The sequence below is a fragment of the Rhagoletis pomonella genome, unplaced genomic scaffold, assembly GCF_013731165.1.
Source record: "Rhagoletis pomonella isolate Grant_MI unplaced genomic scaffold, Rhpom_1.0 Rhpom_scaffold_00002, whole genome shotgun sequence".
Taxonomy (NCBI): Eukaryota; Metazoa; Arthropoda; class Insecta; order Diptera; family Tephritidae; genus Rhagoletis; species Rhagoletis pomonella.
The window spans coordinates 110,036,833-110,060,635 of NW_023458556.1; the positions used below are offsets into that span (position 1 = coordinate 110,036,833).

At 38.4% G+C, this 23,803-nt stretch overlaps 1 protein-coding gene across 3 annotated transcripts in view; it reads left to right on the forward strand.

Moving 5' to 3' along the window:
* The window catches only part of LOC118734322 (bystin), a 100,791-nt gene that overhangs the window by 51,503 nt on the left and 25,485 nt on the right, over nucleotides 1-23,803 (forward strand). For 2 of the 3 annotated variants that reach the window (XM_036464044.1, XM_036464046.1), the window contains exon 4: nucleotides 9,855-10,019. The exons of the other annotated variant lie outside the window; for it this stretch is intronic. In XM_036464044.1, the coding sequence (XP_036319937.1) occupies nucleotides 9,855-10,019 (165 nt within the window). The remainder of the gene's footprint in view (nucleotides 1-9,854; nucleotides 10,020-23,803) is intronic. 3 annotated transcript variants of the gene reach the window in all.

Sequence of the window (23,803 nt, forward strand, 5' to 3'; positions counted from 1 at the left end):
TTGGGTTTTGGTTCGTGAGTCAGATATATTAGATATTTCAACCAAGGTTTTGGTTTTTGCTTACAGTGGCTCTTGCTCTTTATTTGTTTATGTTGCATTGCCAACCTTGGACATTTTATGACGAATGTAATGAAGTTTCACTTTCGCGTTGCCGTAATTTAGGAATAACAAATTTATTTAGCAACATTGATGGGCCTTCAACAAGTATGGCTAAAAGTCTTATAAGCAACCTAGAAATAATTTTAGATTCCTCCAGCGCACTATGGGAAATTTGATCCTATTTTGTGGCCAAAAGTCAATTTCTTGACTTGCTTGAAATTAATTTTTTTTTTGTCTTATCTCACAGAGAATACTTCAGAGTAAAAAACTGTATACTCTGTTTTTCGATAAATTGACTTACCGTTGATTTAGTAACCCTCAAACAGATAGTTTCGAAATTTTCTGTAAACGAAAAATGTGTAGCTTGATTTTGTGTCACTTTCAAATGCGTGTATCTCGTAATCTATTTGCTGCTTTTCAAAAGTGAAAAGTTGAAAGAAAGAGTGACGGTTAGAAGAATATTTACCAATTAAAACGTGTATTATAGTTTAAATGTTGTGCCAAAGAAACGTCCGCATTTAAGTGACTTTAAAGTGAAATTGTACAATTAAAAAAAAAAGTTTATTTAGTGTTTTAAAAAAATGCTTAAAACCGTTTGAAAAAAACTCATCATAAATCGGTAGAATAGTCCCTGATCTCTTATTTCCTCATAATCTTATACTGCGATTTTGTGCGATATTAAAGAAATTATAATTTTTCTTAGATAACTACTTGGTACAAAATCATGAGTTTTATGAAATAATTCACGGAGTTATAATTTAAAAGTTGGAAAAAAAACTCTCAGATAACAAAGAGAAAGTTTTAAACTTAAGGTCAGTGGAGGATTCGAGTCGATATTTAAAATAGAACGTGCGAGGCATCTGTTTATTGGGTTGGGGTCCGCTGAACCCCAACGTGACCATTACGCTATTTTTTGGAGGTGTGACCATTACGGGTTAATTTTTGCGCGGCAAGGCCACTACTTCTAGTCCTACTACTGGGACAAGTTTTAAATTGATATCTCAACCTTTAGAATTTTGGCCACAAAATAGGGTCAAATTTCCCATATTGCAGCGAAAGCGAATCTGTAGAATTTGGAGACATTAAAACATGTAAAATTAAAGCTCAATTGAAGGCCTATCTTAAAGAAAAACGAGCTCATCTCGGTGAAAATCCTCTCGATTGGTGTAAAAATAAACTAAAATACGACAAATTGACAGATCTGGCCCGCAAATATTTGAGCGCTACACCCGCCAGCAATCCAAGTGAGGCCTTATATACGAGCCTATAAGAAATCGCCTCATGGGAGAAAAGGCAGCAAAATTACTTTTTTCGATATATAAGGTGCCCATTTTGAACTTTGACTACTGGACTAAAACACTGTATAAGCACTCGTTCAATGTTCTAATAATTTACAAAACTTTTAAGTAATAAAAACGATGACTTAAGTTGATTATAGCTTTTTTAATGTTATTCCTAACAATCGCATTCGCATTCCGAAAATTCGCATTCGCGAATGTGAAAAATATGACATTCGAAACATCCCTACTCGGTTTGCTGGTTTTGTGCTCGACAATTACACTGTGCGGCAGCCGAAACCAGCTCGGACTTTGCTAATATTTTCTGAGGGTATACATATCCAATAATAAAACACTCGATGGATTTGCAAAAGTTAGTTCGTATTTTTATTTTATAGCCTACTAAGTTTTCATGTCCCGTGCTAAGTAGTTTTCCAAAAAGTGGAAAAAATGGTTAAAATAAATGTCTGAGCAAAACTAAAAGTTACGGCATTAAAATTTCATGGCAAATATTTTCGTAGGACATTTTAACCCATTAGCTCCCGTCTAAAGGGCCGTTTTCACCCTTACTTCAAGAGACCCCTCAAAAAGGAGATTTTTAAGGTCGTCAGAAGATTGAAATGTTTTAGAGAATTATTCTTTGAAAAATTTTACTAGGGGTCTTCTCAGGCAAAATCTTAATGTCACCAACCCAAAAGACTAGAAATTGAAATAAAAAAGGTATGCCGAGAAGGAATAACAACAAAACTAGATTTTACCAAATCTTTTGTACATTGAAAAAATTCAAACTTGGCTTTTTCTACAAAGCATTTTTAAAACTGAGTTTTGCTGTTACTGCTTCTTGGCATAGATTTTTATTTTCTAGAGCATATCAATCCTGTAACGAACTTTAAAATTTGATTTTTTGAAGGGTTTCTTGAATTTAGGCTCAACAGGACCCTTTCTGGCGGGAGCTAATGGGTGAAAATGTCCGACAAAAATATTTCTCATGAAATTTTACTATATACGTCCTAACCATTAATTTATCTCAAACATTTATTTTAACCATTTTTTCCATTTTTTTGAAAAATACTTAGGCCGGAACATGAAAACCTTAAGGTCATAAAATAAAAATACGAGCTAACTTTTTTATTATAATTTAAATTAAAATAAAGCAAATAGTTGAATTAATTTGTATTAATCTTCTTATTTTGAATCAAAAGAAAAGGCACCTTTAGCATTATTTTAAATTCGTCTTTTTATTTATGTGCATATGTACGTAATAATTTATTAATTCAATATTTGGGAATAAGGAGAAATGGCGCTATAATAGCGCTTAATAAAAAAGTTTGTCGCCCGTGTGATTTCTTCATGACACACCAAACATTGTGCCCTCCCTTCCCATTACTAGTGAGTAAAAAATCTACATCCGAATCCATCTTAAACATTTTTACCGTGTCTTGCAGCGACTTGATTGCTTGAAAGTTTCGCATCGATTGAGCACGATCACAGCAAAACCATAATCGTCGGCATCACTGATTCATAGAGTATGCTCATGTATGTGTGAAAGCAGCGCAGTTTTTCTCGTGTACGTGTGAAAGCAGAAGAGAAAAATTTGGCACGCGTGCCTATGAAATGGCCACTCTTGCTTTAGAGGCTTTCGCCTTCCCGATGGCTACCTGAACCTCACCGCTGGTGAAAGCAAGAGGCGCAAGAGGTGTTGGCAGTTTGTGCAGCCTTCTGGCCACTCGACGTTCGGCTTTGTCCATCGGAGAATGCAGCGTGAACTGTCGAGGCATCGCTCCGGCGCATCGCTCCGGGTATGATGGAGCGCGGTCACCGAAATAGATTTCAACTCTGTCGTCGGGCTTTATCGGGTTGGACAGTGACCTCACGGTTGACCATAGCTTACTCACACCAGAGGTGCAGTTAGAAGTCTTCCGATGCTATTCTCAAATCTTCCGTCTTGTTCGTTCACAAGTGGCCGAATCTTCGTGTTGAGATCCCTAATGCGGGGATTTCCGGGATCACGAAGGTTGTCACGCTCATAGGCTACAACAACTGATTTAGCGGAAAGTTCGGACGGGCGGTGACAACTATTCCCACGACAGCCGGTTATACGTACCGGAATGACTCGGGACTTACCCGACCAAGGGCTGTTGTTTCGGCGAACTAACCCCGTTTAGGTCGGCGAAATATCTCAGACGTTGTTCGTTCATAGGGCTACATCTGCTACGTATTCTTCTGCTCAGGGCTGGCATCGAGTCAAACCCTGGACCAGAAACTTACACCTGCTGTGTATGCCAGAGACGACTACACCACAACTCCACCTCAGTCAAGTGCAAAACTTGCAAGGGATAGAGTCATCTTAGAGTCTGCTCAGACCTACGGACACATAGCCAGTGGATCACTTCATTTGTGGCCCCCTGCTGATCCAACAGAGCTGCCTTCACGGCAAACCCCAGTCCGCCTGAGCAGCTCGACATAAACACCACAGCACAACAACACAAACAACACAACACAATAGACAGAACCAAAACAGGCCACACAACAACTCCTAGTTCGCCCTACAATTTGCCACGGTGTGTCCGACTAGGATATTCCGTAATGTGACATCAGTCAAGTGCAACACCTGCCTTGGCTGGTGCCACTTTAGGGCATGTTCAGGTCTGCGCACCATGCGAGATTGGACGGGGAATTTCGAGGGCCCGTGTTGCGCTACACGGTCGCAAGCCCCAATTGCGACGCCACCCACTACCACCTCTGGGCGGCACTTTCCACAGCAGCGCACACAGCCTATGGCGGTTAGGTAACACACATGCCTCACCCCCCGCATAACAACACGTCTCCCGAACCATACGAAGCTCCTTCAATTTAACTCGAGCAAACCTAGAAAAATAAAACAGGGGGTTCCACAGGGTGGTGTCGTTTCCCCACTACTGTTTAACTTTTATATTTTCAAGTTCCCTCAACCACCAGAGGAAGTCTCGATTGTCTTACGCTGACGATTGTTCGATATTGGCGTCTGGGAATGGATCTGATGACTTGTGCTCGAAAGTAAACGGGTATCTCTCCAGATGTCTCGCTTCTTCACTGCTAGGAGTCTAACCCTCTCCTCTAATCCTCTGTGACCTTATTTACCACCTAAAAGAAGTACGTCAGACTACCGCTTGGTATTCATGTCGATGACGCACCAATTCCGACGGTGAATAACCCTAAAATACTCGGAGTAACATTCTCCTTCTCTGCGCACACAACCGCAATTGTCAACAAAGTGCAGAGCCGCAACAAGGTCCTCAAGTCGCTCAAGTCGTTGCTGGCAACATACAAGGCAATTGGTTCATAAAGCAACCTCAGAACCCGTCAGCTTATCGACAGGCACCGAGCGTAATTCACAGGGAGACAGTCTCAAGTTAAGTTGACTCCAGACCTGTGAATGCCGTTCTGGGCACACAACCAGAGACGGAGCTTCGTCTGCCTCTGGACTTCGCTCTGGCATCCCACGACTCGAAACATTTCCGTATGACCGGAAAACCCAACGCAACTAACGCCTCTGTCCTTGTGGACAGACCCTATAGAGGCTGCACGCTTCTTGGGTCTTCCGTTAGTTGAGCTTGACGACAACGACTGAGATACTAACCGATCTGGGCGGGGTTGTTGTAGGCGCTACAACAACAAAAACAGCAGAAAGAAACCTGAGAAGGTGCTTTCAGCAACTTCCGCGAAGCCGTCCCAATCAGCTTTCCTAAAGTTTACGCAGGTTCGGTGTTAAGCGGAAGCAAAATTCAGCAGGTTTATCGAACGAAATGACTGTTTGCCAAACCAGCGCTTACAATTGTTATGTCAGGTGGGCTGTTGCAGCTGCCATAATTTTGTCGATCGTTCGACAGGCTCGAATGCCAAAGATCGTAGTGCGCAATGAAGTCATCAACTACCTTACGGGTTTCACCTCTGAGCAGCGCACCAATTTCAGAGTATATCCTGCAGTTGGTGACAGGAGGTATATATAGGTTAAATATTTCGAGCTCGACATCGCCTGACCGGATTGCAATACCCTGACATTCTGGTATGGTGTCTCTGCCGTCGATATCTGCTTCGAAAAGACGATCCCTGTGTTCAGAAATACTACATCAAGCTAAAGCAGCAGTCTCCTTTTTCTTTCCAAACTATAATTGATGGAAATTTCCAATTTCCACGGTTGAATGTCGAATTTGAACTTAGTTGCGCAAATCAGACATTTCAATCAGTTATTGTTTAGAAATAAAAGAGACTGGTACTTGCGGTGCGGTGTGTGATGAACGCTAAGCCAACACCAATATTTCGCTCGCGATCTCGACGGCGCGCTGTGTTCTGTTTTGGGGAAAAATGGACAAAATCAAATATCTACCGATCCAAACCAGATAGAGACATACCCCCTTATTCTAGAACCCGAATTTTCTTAATTCGTAATTCGTAGGTACGCTATGAAAAACGAAAAATCCACATGCTGCAACCCTTGCGGAAACATGTGCAGCATTGCCAGTTATCAGTTGTTTTTCGAAGATAGCTGAATGAAGGAAAACAATGTGGAAAGGAATTAAAGAAACACTCATGAAGCGCTTATTTGTAGTAAAATTTTTTGATTTTACATATTTTGAAGGAAACGGTGGATTCTATTGCATTTGCAATTATAGCAGCGGAGTAAGAGCGCGCTATGGGAATGATTTCACAAAGATACGCGGAGCTGTCGGGCATAGTAACCATGTGCGCGTCTATGTCAGCTTCTAGTTGAATTGTTGAACCACAAGCCAGAACTACTCCTATGCTTGAAGAACTGGTTCTCAATCCAGTTAATGCAATAACAGCTTCTTCCAAGCCATTGAAGACATGCACTTTGTTAGGTCCACCACCTGTTGCACTTGCTTCTGCCTTCGGCCGCGCTTAGGGATTATAACCCTTACTAAGTAGAATTCTCCTTTCTGTGTTGCCGGAGAAGAAGGGCTTTCGCATGACAAAGGTATACAACACTTCTTGTGCGGTGACAGGTAATAAGATCAACGGAAATAAGGTCAATTGACTTTATTTCCCACCCTGGTGCAACATTTTTTTATATGAATCGACATACTTTAAGCATTGTTGACGCTATTTCCATTTGAATGAGGAAATAGCGTCAATGACTTTAGTTCCAAATTTTTGTTGTTATTTCGCCTTTGAAAAGGTAATAATGTCAATTGACTTAATTTCGCACCAGGGTGGGAAATAAAGTCAGTTGACCTTATTTCCGTTGATCTTCTTACGTGTCACCTTCTTGTGCACATCACTCCGGCTACGCTATCCACAGTATTTTTGCGCAGAACCCACGTCGAAATTCGCAAAAAAGTGCATAGTGCAAACCGAATTTATTAATATGATAGTGCTCGGAAATTTGAAACATTTATTTTAAATAAAATTTTAATCCTTTGATTACACGTGATGTTAAAGTTTTTGGATTCGGATTATGCGTTTGGACACAGTACAAATATTTTCGGTTGTTGTGTCCAAACGCATAACCCGAATCCAAAAACTTTAACATACACGTGTAATCGAAGGATTCACATTTTATTTAGGATAAATGTTTAAAATTTTTTACCACTAGCTTATTAATAAACTCGGTTTGCACTATGCACTTTTTTGCAAATTTCGACGTGGGTTCTGCGCAAAAATACTGTGGATGGCGTAGCCGGAGTGATGTGCACAATAAATGTTGTATACCATTGACATGCGGAAGCCCCTCTTCCCCGCAACACAGAAAGGAGAATTCTACTTAGTAAGGGTTATAATCCCTAAGCGCGGCCGAAGGCAGAAGCAGGCGCAACAGGTGGTGGACCTAGTAAAGTGCATGTTTTCAATGGCTTGGAAGAAGCTGTTAATGCATTAACTGGATTGAGAACCAGAGCTTCAGGCATAGGATAAATTCTGGCTTGTGGTTCAACAATTCAACCAGAAGCTGACATAGATGCGCCGATGGTTAATATGCCCGACAGCTCCGCATACCTTTGTGAATCCATTGCCATAGCGCCCTCTTACTCTGCTGCTATAATTGCAAATGTATCAGAATCCATCATTTTCCTCAAAATATGTAAAATTAACTAATTTTACAATAAACAAGCACATGATGAGGGTTTCTTTAATTACTTTCCACTTTGTTTTCCTTTATTCAGCTATCTTCGAAAAACAACTGATAGCTGGCAATGCTGCACATGTTTCCGCAAGGGTTGCAGCAGATGAATTTTTCGTTTTTCGTAGCGAAGCTACGAATTACGAATTACGAAAATTCGGGTTCTAGAATAAGGGGGTTAGCCTTAATTTCCAAGGTCAAAGTTCAACCAAAAAAAATTTATATATAAAAGCAAATATCTAGCTACCGAAAATTAATAGAGACCTAAATGAAATAGTATTTTATACTCCAAGTATTGCTGTAAAGAGCCAAACAGTTTGGATTCGTCAAACATTAATTCCCTATCGTGAATTCAGAGGTCAATGGTCAACAAAAAAACAAAAAAATTTCTGATTTAAACATAGCTAAATGTTTTTTTAAATCGTTTTATGCGATATACATACATATAAAAGCACATATCTGTGGTGGGTCATATCTATATATTTTTAATTACACAATATCACATCTATATACATATATTAAAAATTTGTCCTTGTATGTATAGATATATGTACATTCATACCCTGTGGGGAAAATCTCTAGTTTTGAACTGGGGCGCTTCTAGTACATTTAGAACCACTACTAGTTCGCGATAAATCTCTTTTGCATGCAAACAACTGGCGAATTTAACACAGCGATGTCATAGGAATTGGAAATTGTCCCCCACTGCATTACCTTTTCCATAGTTCAGAACCAGTCCTAAATTCGACATATGGGATCTAGTTCGCTTTGCACCCCATTTTCTATAGTTTCGAACAAGTTGTAAACGAAAAAAGTAACAAGATGTTTTCTTTTTGGGTTACCATGGTAGCAATTTTAAATTTTTTGCAGAGAAATGTATTTTCAATCTGAAATCAAATTTGTTTGAATGAATGTAAATTTAATTTTGCATTTGAAAACACGTTTACATACCTTTGGCTGTAGCTGAATTTGCAGAGGTGCTGACTGTTATTGGTTATATTCCAGAAGGTCCCATAATGTTAAGATGTTAACACAAATATTAGTTTTGTATTACCAAACTATGAAAAAGCATCTGCGACGTGCAGACTGAAAGCGTATTTGAACGAAAAACCCGCCAAGCAAAAATCTATATAAAGTAAACAAGCCCCCCGCTGCATCCCTTTTTCAGCAGTCTCGAACTAGTTCAAAATTCGCCAGATGAGATCTAGTTCGTTCTACATCCCTTTTTCTATAGTTTTGAACCAGTTCTAAATTCGTCATTTTAGATATAGATTTCTAAAATTGTTTTTTAAAAGTACCACATATCGCCGCTTTTGAACTGGTGCCGATCTAGTTACTATCGGACTGGTTCGTTTTTGGCGATAAAGATCTAGTACGGAACTACAAATTTGGTTCACCAGTTCGGGGTTTCCCTACAGGGTACATTTGTGTGTGTTTGTATGTGCGTGGGTATGTTTGTGTGGAAGTGTGTATGTGTGTGTTCGTAGTAACTTAGTGACGATCTATATACATAACGTTAGTATAGGGGATTATCTTAATCAACAATATATTTCCATGCTTCCGTTTTTAACACCATCAGCATCATGCTTTGTAATAGCTCTGAAAAACATAAATCAATTCATAAACTGTAATAACATGAATTCTGCGTGAATTTCATAAGATTTAAACATATATCCTCATGAAAATTCCTTGAATTTCGTCTGGAACATTGGTAGTTTCTTTACGGAATTTCAAACGATTTTTTAGGTATAATAGTGATATTTTAGGATCCGACAAGTAAATAGCTTGATTAAATGCATCTAAAATTCTATGCTGTCTGCTTTCCTGGCGAGCTCTCTCTTTCATGTTTCTTCTATTAATTTGGGCCATGCCTCACTTGAATCTTCGGAGTAAAATGCTATAGGCATTGGGAATTTTCTAGAGACCTCACATCCATGTCTTAGTAATTTATGAGTGGATGGATTCATTCTACTCCATGGATACAATAAGTAATGAAGTTTGTATGTTTCGAAACAAAACTGTTGCAATGCATCTAAATCTAAACGTTGACTTGAAGCAAATTAAAATGTGTGCGATGTTCTTTACTAACTAACTAGATGTATCTAATCGAGCTATTTACTTATTGGATCCTAAAATATCACTATTATACCTCAAAAATCGTTTGAAATTCCGTAAAGAAACTACAAATGTTCCAGACGAAATTCAAGGAATTTTCATGAGGTTATATGTTTAAATCTTATGAAATTCACGCAGAACTTTCGTCTTTTTGGTGGTTATGGCTCGATATGCTATTTTGTTTGTCCTTGAAAGATAGAGTTAGTTGCCCTTTAAATTAAAGATTCAAAATTGTTAAATTTTTGCAGAGTTCGTGAAATGTATGAAGGAGTACGAGACGTAATGAAGCGATACCGGAGTGGAAAGGTCCCAAAGGCTTTCAAGATTATTCCAAGGTTACGAAATTGGGAGCAAATTCTTTTTATAACGGAACCACACAATTGGAGCGCGGCCGCCATATTTCAAGGAACTCGGTAGATATACATAAATACTCGTACATACATTCTTTTATTTAGCTATTTGTCTTTTATTTTTGAAAGTTCATTAATTTTTATAAAAGTATAACTAAAAAAGAAGAAGATAACAAGAGCCATGTAATTTCTAATTTCAAACTTTGTACAAAGATTAGAAAAATAATGTCATCTAATTCCAAGCTTTTTAATTAGAATTTCTTGAAAATGTTGGGTTGGCATATGAAAAAGTGGAAACGGCAACAACAGTTTACGTGGCAAACTTAGAAATTTTTTCGCATGCAGATTTAAAACATAAAATTTTATATTTTGCTGGCGGTATTACGCATTTTTTCCATTCAAAGTACATTTTTTTTATATAGAACAAAGTGCTAACACCGTTAGCAAAAAAATGTCATCAAAAGTCAACGCGATTTTTCAGAAAGTTCAAACTTGCACTTTATTGCACAAAAATGAAGAAATTCTAAGTAAAAAGTTTGGAATTTAGATGAAATCTTTATAGGATTTTCCAAGTTTGTGTACAAAGTTTGAATTTATATGGTTTATGTTAGATAATGGGCTTTACTTAAAAAAATTTCAAAACCTATTTTTTAAAATACGAGATTTGTTGACCTTAAGTATGCTCAAAATTTCCAGTAAGTATCAGCAGGTAGAGCGTAAACACAATATTAACAGGTCTATTCTGCACGTTACCGATGGTTTTGTAACCGGAAAATTTGATTAGCAAATCATGTTACCATAATCTCACCGCGATTCTAGACACGTTGGAAATGATATTGAGAAGGGAAATTGTTGAGGCATGGAAGAGCGATGCCTCTGCTTCTCAAATCTGTTAGATGTATTACGTGTAGGTACGGATCTACACGTGCAAGAGTAATGGATGTAAAGCACTCAAGTATTTGTATAATAATGCAAATACGCATGTATGTAATTCATATGCAATTTAATGAGACAATATTGAAGTTCAATAGTACAAAGAATGAGAATTCAATATAAATATAACATAAAGATGTTTCAAACAGTAATTGAAATGTAAATGTATAATTCAAATTAATACTTAGCAAAGTAAATGATGTACGTATGTGGTAAATACTCCACGATGATGAAGTTGATAAATTCCTTCGGTTGATTAAAGTGATACTTTATCGATGATGGTCCAATCCGTATGGTCGAAAAAGGAGAAGGAGAGGGAGAACCAATACGGCGCTCCTATTTATAGCAGTCGCATGGCCACATCGAACTGCCGTAAGTTCGAAAAAGAGGGTGGCTGCGTTCTCTTTAGCAGAGGTGTATTTTGAACGAGTGTAGTATCGAGTGGTGTGGTCGGTCACAGGTTTAACAGTTGTCGGGCGATGTGCATTGTGTCTTGCGATGTGTTTTAGCTAGACAATTCGAGCAGTAGTTGAATTTACGTACGCAACGGATGCGTTCTTCTACAGTCAGCTCCAAGAAAAACTTGCAAAATCTGAGTGCGTGATAGCGGTGGCAAACTAAGCACAGATGTACGGTTGGATCATGACGCTGTGGTGCAAGGCCTTTGTTGCTGGTGCACGCCGTCGAAGTAGAGTCGGAGTTAGCTTTCGAGGTCGTTGTCTATTGCTATTCTTACATGAAGGTACGCGCTGATGCTCAATTGATTCGCGTGGACTTGGTGAAGGCGTGATTGAATCGCGACGTCGTCGTGTAGCACTCTTTTTTCCTTGGGCTAGCCGAAGATGAAGAGCTTGTTCACGTCTATGCGATGGCGGTGTGGTTCAGTAGCGACGCTGCTGTGTGATGTGCTTGGTGCCTGTGACCAAGCGCAGATGCAGAACTGGTTTACGTCTACGGGGTGACGTCGTGCTGCAGCGGCATACCATTTAGCTTCTGTAAAATAGACTTGCTTTAGTATTGGGTTTTTGAAAACTTATGGCTAGGAGAAAACAAAATTCAGATATTGAAAGTTGCTGTCAGGGTGGTGTCTTAGGGACATCTGACTGAATGGGTAGAGGACATAGTTTTACGATTGGTCTGGTGAACAGGCCGTGTTGCGTTTGAACATCTGTAACACGCACTTTATCATCTGGGCCAAGGTAGACCTTTACAATTCTTCCTAGACGCCATTCGTTCTGTGGTGTTAATTCGTTCTTAATGACGACAAAATCATTAACGGTAAGGTCTTTTTGTGGAGATTTCCACTTATATCGTTTGTGAAGTTCTTTCAGGTATTCTTCCTTCCATCGTACACTAAAGTGCTGGTGGAGCAATTTCAATTTTTCCCAGCGGTTCTGAAGGGAGATGTTTTTTGCTTCCGATTTTGGGGTAGCGAGAAGTGGTGCACCTCGTAAAAAATGGCCGGGGGTCAGCGCCACTAGGTCTTGTGGATTATCTGACATTGATAAAGGCCGAGGGTTAAATACGGGAAAAAAGGAAGTGCATATTGCCAGCGATTCTTTTCAGATGTAACTTTACACTTTTCACCGCAGCTTCCCATAAGCCGCTCATATGAGGTGCGTTTGGAGGTATAAAGTGCCATTCAAACCCGTGAATGGAATACTTCGAACGAATTTAATTCGGCACTTCCTTTAGAAATTGTTTGAAATCCTTTTGAAAGGATCGACTTGCTCCTACGAAGTTCTTTCCGTTGTCTGCAAATATGAGCTGAGGTAGGCCCCGTCGACCGACAAATCGCGCGAAAGCCGCCTGGAATGCCTTGGTAGAAAGATCGGAGCAGAGCAATGCATTACTTTTGTAGAAAAGCAGACAAATACGCAGATGTAACCCTTGATATAAGGTGCCTTCCGAGTGTTCGCTGATTTGATGTCGAAAGGACCTGCAAAATCGATTCCTGTTCGAGTAAATGTCAAAGAACAAGTAGATCTCTCTGGCGGTAATGCTACCATGATTTGTGTTCGCATTTTTGTTTAGAAATTGTACAGATTTTGCAACTGAAAATGATTTGTTTAACTTTGGACTTAAGTCTCGGGATAAAGAATTCCTGTTTTGCCATTCGGATCATGAGTTGATGTTCTGCATGCAATAGCAAAGTGTGCACGAACTGGAGAAATAAGTAGCAAAATCTTGATGACTCAGGTAGAATAATTGGGTGCCTTTCGTTGTACGAAAGCGGAGCGTTTGCCAAGCGTCCGTTGACTCTAAGAATGCCATGTTTCCCCAGCTACGGACTCAAGGGAAGGAGCGAACTCCGTTTAGAGATTGGTTGGCAGTTCGCCAGTTTTAAATATTCATCCGGATAATGACGTTTTTGAGCGAGTACGATTAGTCGCGTTTTTACAAATTGTATTTAGTTTTGAGAGAGTGCTACGGTTCCGTACGAAGGTTCTGGTGTGCACTGTATTAGGTGAGATTTGATTTGATTAAAGAAACGAAATATGTATGCGATGACTCGAACGGCCCTTGGCCATGAGAAAAAGCGACTAAGGATGTCAGATTGGTCTGTGAAGAGTTTCAATTTTTTGAATCTCGGGAGGAATGACTTTTAGATGTAGTGATTTTGGCCAGTGCTTTTGGTCTTTCAGTAGCCATTTGGGCCCATCCCACCAGAGTTTCCAAGTCCGCAGGGTTTTGATTCCATGTTTTGGATTATTTGTGCTGTTCGATTGGCGACATAAACTTTCCACGTACACGGTGGTTTTTCCAGCCACGAGACATTATTGATCACACCAAAGAAACAGCTCATATTTCCCTAGAGGAAGTTGCGAAAGAACGGTTTTTATTGCCTTGGATAACAGAACTGCTTCACATAACTCCAAGCGTGGAAGGCTTATTGTTTATAACGGAGCTACCTTAGATTTGGAGCAAAGTAACTGAGAAGTTACATGATTCTCGTGTGCCTGAGTCCGAATATAAATCGCTGCGCCATAAGCTTTCTCGGATGCGTCCCAGAATCCATGGATTTGGATTTTTCGATCGGGAGCGAATTCTGTCCATCTAGGTATTTGGATTTGTTCAATGGTTGGTAAATCTACCAGGAATTGATTCCATTTGTGTAACGAGAGTGGTTTAACGCATTCGTCCCATTCTATGCCTTCCCGCCATAGCTGTTGTAATAGCATTATTGATTGGATTATGATGGGCGATAGCCAGACATGGGCGTAGTGCACTAAATTTCAAGTACCACTAATATTGAATATAGTGAGGCTTATTTTTTTCTAATCCCACTAAAAGTAGTGGGACTTAGATTTTTTTTCTTCTTCTTCTTCTTCTTCTTATTTGGCGCTGTAATCGCCTAAGCGATTTTGGCCGAGTCCAAAACAGCACGCCAGTCATTTCTCTTCTGTGCTAACTGACGCCAATTGAAAATGCCAAGTGAAGCCAAGTCCTTCTCCACCTGGTCTTTCCAACGCAGAGGAGGCCTTTCTCTTCCTCTGTTACCAGCATCGCGGCCCGCGTTGAATATTTTCAGAGCAGGAGCGTTTCTGTCCATCCGAACGACATGGCCAAGCCAGCGGAGCCGCTGAATTTTAATTCGCTGCACTATGTCTATATCGTTGTAAAGCTCATACAGCTCATCGTTAAATCGTCTGCGATATTCGCCATCACCAACGCGTAAAGGTCCGTAAATCTTTCGCAGAATCTTTCTCTCGAAAACTCCAAGAGCCGCCTCATCAGATGCTTTCATTGTCCATGCTTCCGCGCCATACACCAGCACAGGCACGATGAGTGACTTATAGAGTGTGATCTTTGTACGACGAGAGAGGACTTTACTTCTCAATTGCCTACTCAGCCCAAAGTAGCACTTGTTGGCAAGAGTGATTCTCCGTTGGATTTCAAGGCTGACATTATTATTGGTGTTAATGCTGGTTCCCAAATAAACGAAGTCGTCTACTTTTTCAAACTTGTAACTGTCAACAGTGACGTGGGTGCCAAGACGCGTATGCTCTGACTGTTTGTGTGCTGACAGGAGATGCTTCGTTTTGTCCTCGTTCACCACCAGACCCATTCGCTTTGCTTCTCTATCCAATCCCGAGAAGGCAGAACAGACGTAGCCCTTGTTTTTACCGATAATATCGATGTCGTCGGCATACGCCAGCAATTGTACGCTCTTATAAAGCATTGTGCCTGAGCGGTTCAGTTCTGCGGCTCTTATTATCTTCTCCAACATAAGATTAAAGAAATCACACGAAAGGGAGTCCCCTTGTCTGAAACCTCGTTTGGTATCAAACGGCTCGGAGAGGTCCTTCCCTATTCTGACGGAGCTGGTGGTATTGCTCAACGTCATTTTACACAGCCGTATTAGTTTCGCGGGGATACCAAATTCAGACATCGCGGCATAAAGGCAACTTCTCTTCGTGCTGTCGAAAGCGGCTTTGAAATCGACAAATAGATGGTGTGTGTCGATCCTATTCTCGCGGGTCTTTTCCAAGATTTGGCGTATTGTGAATACCTGATCTATGGTGGATTTTCCAGGCCTAAAGCCACACTGATAAGGTCCAATCAGCTCGTTGACGGTGGGCTTCAGTCTTTCGCACAATACGCTCGATAAGACCTTGTAACCTATGCTTAGAAGGCTAATTCAGCTCCAGCAGCTTTGTTGTTTTTCAGCCGCGTAATCGCTATTCGTACCTCGTCATAGTCAGGCGGTGGGACAGCTACTCCATCATCATCGACTGGGGACTCGGGTTCGTCTTCCTCACTACTTTCAGCGCTGCTACCATTCAGTAGGTTATAAAAGTGTTCCCTCCACAATTTAAGTATATTCTGGACATCGGTCACTAGGTCGCCATTGTTGTTCTTACAGGAGTTCGCCCCGGTCTTGAAACCTTCCGTAAGTCGCCTAACCCTCTGGTAGAATTTTCGGGCGTTCTTCCTGTCGGCCAGCATCTCAAGCTCTTCGCACTCACGTATTTCGGTCTCTCTCTTCTTATTGCGGCAAATACGTCTCGCTTCCTTCTTCAGTTCCCTATAACTGGCGAATTTAACACAGCGATGTCATAGGAATTGGAAATTGTCCCCCACTGCATTACCTTTTCCATTGTTCAGAACCAGTCCTAAATTCGACATATGGGATCTAAGTTCGCTTTGCACCCCATTTTCTATAGTTTCGAACAAGTTGTAAACGATTTTGTTCAATGGTTGGTAAATCTACCAGGAATTGATTCCATTTGTGTAACGAGAGTGGTTTAACGCATTCGTCCCATTCTATGCCTTCCCGCCATAGCTGTTGTAATAGCATTATTGATTGGATTATGATGGGCGATAGCCAGACATGGGCGTAGTGCACTAAATTTCAAGTACCACTAATATTGAATATAGTGAGGCTTATTTTTTTCTAATCCCACTAAAAGTAGTGGGACTTAGATTTTTTTTTCACTACCACTAAATGCGATAGAGGTAGTTGCAAAAATTTCCACTAAAAATAAATGCCTTTAGTGGTAATTTAATTTTTTTCCACTACCACTAATGAGTTAAGTGGTAATGTAAAAAATTTTCAATAATTTCAAAAGTAGTGGAATCAACAGATTTTCCACTAAACAAAGTATAGTAAAGTAATTAGGCCTTTTCAAGTGATTTTTGGAAATGTATAGGCTTTTGAATATATGTGTGTATATTTTCTAACATAAGTACATACATATCAATTTACAGTATATTTCAATACAATTACAATATTTGTTTAAGATAAACACAAACACAAATTTTGCTTTTATGGATTTAAATATTAAAAACACGAAGTGGAGACTCACGTTAGAGGCACTTTTGCCACGTGTTGACTTATTTTTAACACTTGAGCCAGAATTCGTGAAATCGATCAGTAAAAATTAAAGTTTTTTGATTTTTAATTTTAATATGGTGGATGTGTAATTCAGGAGCATAGAAATTAACTCCCATCAACAAAACTTCGAAAAAATATATATTTCGCAAGTTATTGCATAAACAATTATGGCATTTTTTCTTCGATTCACAATATCTCATAAATTATTTAACCAAATTAAATGAAATCTTCAGGGCTTATTCCTTTTATGTCATAGTTTCTATTGACATATTTTTTTAATGCAAATTTTATTTTTGTTCCTTTTACTAATATTTATACTACGAAAGTTTTTGCAAAACATCGTTCTGGAGCAACAAAAAAATTGAAAAAAAATTAAAAATATTCTTCCAGTCTTATTAAATAACATGTGTAAATTTCCAAGTGTGTGTATTTTTCGTTTAAAAGATATCAGCACTTTAACTTGGCTCTGCATGTATAGTATCTTTGATTTTTCGATTTTTGAATAAACTTTATTTTTTGATTTTTTAAATACATTGGCGGCCGCTGCATTGGCGGTGCGCGCTATCATTCCGCAGGGCCTGGGTTCAAGTCCGGTAGAAAACAACATAAAAAAAAAACAAATACGGTTTTTTTCTAATAGCGGTCGCCCCTCGGCAGTCAACAGCAAACCTCCAAGTGTATTTCTGTTATGAAAAACAGCTCCTCATAAAAATACAATCGCCGTTCGGAGTCGGCGTAAAACTGTAGGTCCCTCCTCTTTGTGTGACAACATCAAGGCGCCCGCCGCAAATCGGAGGAGAAGCTCGGCCAAACTCTAACGTATGTGTAAGCGCCAATCTATTATTATTAAAAAAATGATTGTGAGCTTTATCATATGATACTTCCAGGCGCTTATAAATCCTTTCTACATTATATTATACACTAAATTTGAGTATATGGCTTTTATTGCAACAAAGTAAATTCCAACGTATGATGTTATAAACATGAAACCGATAAACTGAGAATTCATGAAATGATCGTGTTCTCAATTAGTGATTCTGATGCTGAATAAGTTCTGCAAGTGATTTGCTGTTGTTAATTGGTACACAAGAGTGAAAATTTCTGGTATTCTTTATTGTCGCTGCTCTAAGGAAACGTTTCTCCAACGACTGGCTTTCTACATCGTAATCGGCCTCTGCGTAAAAGACAAAAGCGATGCCTTTGAAGTAGCTTTGGCACCCTTCTTATAAAGCCTTTGGATTTGTTATTTGGTCGCTTGTAGTCCGTTGCAAGCTTACACATCTTATTATGAGGATTGCAACGGGTATTCAAAGGGGACAAATGCAATAAGCGATTAATGTTCGTTGCTGCTTTTTTGCTTACTTACTTCTTTTACGTACACTTGCTTAAAAGACAGTCGTTATTCGTCGCGTATAACCAAGCTACCACCGTTCAATAATTTACACACGTGGAAATATTAATTACCACTTTCGCACAAATCCGTTAGCTGACTGAATTAAAAAAAAAAGTATAATCTAAAAAAAAAAATGTTATTCAAAAATCGAAAAATCAAAGATGCTATACATGCAGGGCCAAGTTTAATTGCTGATATCTTCTAAACGAAAAATACACACACTTGGAAATTTACACATGTTATTTAATAAGACTAGAAGAATATTTTTAATTTTTTTTCAAATTTTTTGTTACTCCAGAACGATGTTTTGCAAAAACTTTGTTAGTATAAATATTAGTAAAAAGGAACGAAAATAAAATTTGCATTAAAAAAAATATGTCAATAGAAACTAGGACATAAATGGAATACGCCCTGAAGATTTCATTCAATTCGGTTAAATAATTTATGAGATATTGTGAATCGAAGAAAAAAATGCCATAAAAATTGTTTATGCAATAACTTGCGAAATGTATATTTTTTCGAAGTTTTGTTGATGGGAGTTCCTTTCTATGCTCCTGAATTACACATCCACAATATTAAAATTAAAAATCAAAAAACTTAAATTTTTACTGATCGATTTCACGAATTCTAGCTCACTTGTGAGAGAATAACTTATTTTTACGCTCTAATTACCGAACAGCCCGGAAAGCGTGTGGAACAAAGCTAATATAAAGAAATTTTTCAAATTTTAAATTTTGTGGGAATACGCAATCAAAGTTTGATCAATTCATACAGTTGGTATACCTAAAGACAGATGGAAAGACACATATCTTCGCCATTTCTGGGAAGTTTAGTCATCTGTTAGGCTGAACATATTTTCCTCATCAAGCTTATTAATTGTATTATGAATTCCCCAAGAAAGTAAATTTTTAATTACATCTCTATATTATTAAACGTGCGATATCAGTTTTTCCTTACTACCAAGCATTAGTATTATTTAGTGGAAACATGGTTTTTTTCCACTATTTGCAAGATTTAGTGGAAATAGTCTTTAAGCCATTAATATTAATTTAGTGGAAATTTTGTCAGCTCCAATATCACTAGGCTTGGAGTGGAAATCATTGTGCACTACCACTAGAAATAATAGTGGTAATGAGAACACTGATTTTTTCCACTAAAATGATTGTTCATAAAAAAAAAAACAGCTCCACTATCACTATAGTAGTGGTAGTTAAAAGCATAGCGCACTCAAAGATTAGTGCACTATGCCCATGTCTGGCGATAGCCACCCTGCCGGGTCAAAAAGTTTCGACACCGACGAAAGAATTTGATGTTTTGTTGCATTTGCTGATGGTGGTATGGGCTGACTAGAATATGAGAACGAATCGTTTAAGGAATTCCAGCGTATGCCTAGTGTTTTCGTGGAACCTGAACAATCAAATTTGAGAAAATTTGTGACTAATAGATCTTCTGTAGGAATATTGTTTAGAAGTTCTGGGTGATTGGCTGTAATCTTTTTCAGTGGAAATCCAGCCGATAATAAACACTGAATAAGTTGAGCTTGTGCCTCTTAGGAGGATTGAATATCGTGGCCTCCTGATAATATGTCATAGACATACGTCTCTTCGGTAAGAATGCGTTTGGCTAATGGATACGTGCGCTGCAAATCAGTTGCCACCTGATGTAAGGTGCGGATGGCCAAATATGGGGCACAATTTACGCCGAACGTGACAGTTTTGAGTGCAAAGTCTCGAAGGTTACTGTCATTATTCCTACGGAATAGAATACGTTGAAATTGTTGATCTTGTTCATGTACTAGGATCTGCCGATACATTTTTTGGATTTCTCCATTGAATACGTATTTCTACAGACGCCAATTTAATATTACAACCATCAAATCGGTTTGTAAGCTTGGGCCCGTATGGAGGACATCGTTCATAGAATGTCCCGTGTCGGACGGTTTGGAGGCATTGAATACCACTCTTACTTTGGTTGTTTTGCTTTCGGCACGGATGACCGAGTGATGAGGTAAATAAAAGGACAAGTAGGTTCCAGGTTAAGGGTATGTTCCATACGAAGTGCTTGGCTCATGGCTTGGGAGCGCGAACGACCCAGCTTGAGCTGCGATGGAAATGTTCTTTTGAACGGAAGACGCACAACGCCCGTCTTCTTGCCGGTATGCAGTGTTGCCAGAACGGTTTGGACCAACCGGCTAAATTGGCAAAAAAAAAAACGGCTAAAAACGGCTAAACTTTCTCAACTAAATTTCACACGTTTTATTTAAATAAATCACAAGTAGAAAGACTAGTTCCTGGAGAGAAGTTGCAAATTCAAGCTGGAAAAAATTTTGTAGGCAAGAATTTGCAATTAGAAAACCATATGATTGTGGCACATTTGGATTTTTTGTCGACGATGATTTGAATAAACAAGTTCGTTAAATTTAAAAATTTACAAACTTGAGCGACATTAAAATGAAAAATGCAGGTAAATACTTGTTTACTTAATTAATTTAGTTAATTGCAATGATTTTAAAGATACTCGGCTGAAAAAAAACTGTATTCGTAATCGGAACCAGAGTCGATATAGGAAACCCGACAGTTACTACGACAAAGAAAATGAAACGTATGTATGTTAAAGAAAGTCCGACTAACAAGAAATATACATGTAGATCCTGTTTTTTGCCCCTCTGAAAGAATTTTAAAAATTCTACACAAATTTCTTATATTTGAAATGCAACCGTGGACACTACCTGGTAGGGAAACTGCAAATTCCTGCAAATTGGCGTTCGGGCAGAAATTTGCAAGTTTCTCTACTTGAGAGAGAATTTGTGAGCATTTTTTCTTACTATCTGATATTTTGAGTGATAATTCTCGCTGGATTTTCGAATAACAAACCTATTGTCTTCCCAGAGAGTTTTGCTTTACATTAGAAATTTGTGCTATTTTATTTTCATTTTGATGCATTTAAGTGCTGGTTCTTTTAATTCAATTTGGTCTTCGGTTTTTGGAATTTAAATAAGTTCTCAGCAAAAAAAGTTTGTTTAAAAAATTACATAAGTGTACATAGGACTTGAAAATATCCATTTTTCCCTTACCTTAAACCTTTAACCGTGGGCAACAATGATGTTTTGTAATTAAGGCAGAATTGAATATGCGTTATCTGGGAAGACAATACCTATAATATTTATTCTATGTGTTGGCACTATATCCAAACACAAACGCGTGTTAAGCAAACAGTGATACAATTTGTTATTTTCTAAGTTTGCGAATAAAATTTCACACTTAAATTTAAGATTTGCATAACAAACATTTTATGTAAAAATCCCCGCTACGGCCTTCTTTAGAAAAAAAATATATTCGTTTAAAATAAAAATAAGCGAAATCGAAGATATAACCCTGCCTGACACGAAAATTTTCTCCACGATAAGGTTAGCCATTTCTAACAGGTTTTGGATCGCTTAGTCAAAATTAGAAACACATACATATATTTGAATTTTAAGAAAACAAGGCAAATAGCAAAATCGGCTAAAAACGGCTAATTTTTTTTACAAAACGGCTAACAAATCGGCTGCCGGCTAAACTGAAATTTCTCCGGCTGTTTGCTGTCGCAACCGGCTAAATTTAGCCGGAAAACGGCTAAAATGGCAACACTGCCGGTATGTGGTGTTGAGATAAATTTTCTCACAAAAAACATCATCTTCAGATGGCGGATGGTGCTCGGGCAACTCTTCGATTTCACAAAATTTTTTGAGTTGGGAATTTAAGTCTTCACTATCCTCAACGACATGAGTGTGATAAGATGAAATGACTTCTTGTTTGCAGCTAATGTCTAATCAAGCGACATGGTGGAGGCTAAACAGCTTTTAATTAAGATTGGAACCGAGACAAAGCTACGGAGTAGCGCTCGAAAATTCGCTATAAATTAAAGAACTTGATATAACCGTCAGAAAGTGTCAAAATGGCGAAGTTGCAAGTTTTTACTAGCTTTCCGTTCAATACCTTTTCTGATAATTTTCTCTTCCTCTCAATTTTGCTCTCTATTTTTCTTGTACGCTCTCGCTGCAAGTACTTACTGGAAAAGTTATGGAAAAGAATGGACCTATTGTTACGCTCTCGTTTAGGCTTTCTCTTGCAAATTTTTTGTATTATTGAACGCTTTTTTTTGATATTGAACAAACCAATTTTCAGAAAAGTCACGAAAACGTTTCCCATGTTAATTCTTTTTTCTTCTATAAAAGTTTACATTTACCAGGTAGAGCAATTTGCATTAATGACGACAATTAATAACTTTCTAGTAATAGAGCAAGGGCCCTGGCCGCCCGACTTAAGTTATTCTTGAGGTAACAAAATTAAAGGAATAAGTATTAGAAGTGACCGCTATCTGTTGTTCTATGTTGTGTTAAAATTGTATAGCTGTACCGATTACCTGTAGCTCACTATAACAAAATATGTATTCATTTTCACTATGGGATTAACTAACAAAGGCCCTAACCAAAACTTAGTTTGAAACTGTAACAGTAAAAATTTTAGAGTAGTAGAACGAAAAATAACGGAGTTACATACCACTTTTTTAAAAACCCTGCCTGTTTTTGATATTCTGCCTTATCCTGAGTTTCATCCGAAAAAAATTCAACCGAAAATTTGTATTCCGCCATAGTAAGTACATGGAAACGAAAAGTGATTATAAAAAGAATCAGCCTTATCACGAGTTTCATTTTTCCCGAACCGGTTCACTTTTCACTTATGCTTTCCATGGTTTTACCATGGGCGGATGATATATTTTCGGGTGAATTTTTTTTCAGGCGAAACTCAGGATAAGGCAGAATGTTCTCTGTGCTTCTCTAAAGTAAAAAAAAATGTTGGTTAGGGCCTGAATAAAGGATATGTAATTTCAAAACTTCAAAGCCGTTTTTTTTCAAGTTTGTGAATTTTCGGATTATGACAGCAAATGTGCGATATGTATGTATTTAGGAATGTATGTGTATCTGCTAGGCTAAACGGCCCTTTTACAGGTAGCAGATAGGAGAGGTAGATAAAAAAGCTTATTTTGTTAAAGTTAAAGTGCTGGCTTTTATACATACATACATATACAAATGTATTTATGATGTTAAAAATCAATATTTCTGTTTTCACCTGAGATCGAAATAATTCGCAAACGGATAAAAAATATAATCAGCATTATCATGAGTTTAATTTTTCCTGAACCGGTTCACTTTTCACGTTTTGTTTCCATGTATTTACTATGGGCGGATTACAAGTTTTTGCGTGAAAAATTTTTCGGGCGAAACTCAGGATAAGGAAGAATGTGTGACTTCATACTTGCCTGGTTATTTGGTTAAACATTATTATTTTATAGTTGTTGTTAAATGAATACAAAATATAACCACATAACCAAACAATTGGGGTGTTCACAACGGTACCGTTTAGTGTAGTATTGTTGTATTTCGTAAACTTGAAAAGGCTAAAAATATATTTATGGGTTACGTAAGGTATCGATAGAAGTCATATTCATGCCTATTACGGTATCCGACGGCTGCCATCCGCACGGATCTAATCCGATTCACACTGTCATAACAAGCGAATGAGAAGGATTAGATTCATGAGAATGGGATCCCTCGGAAACAGACACCATTCGCAGAATCTAATCCTTCGCACTCGCTTATTCCGACAGTGCGAATCTGATTAGATCCGTGCGGATGGCATC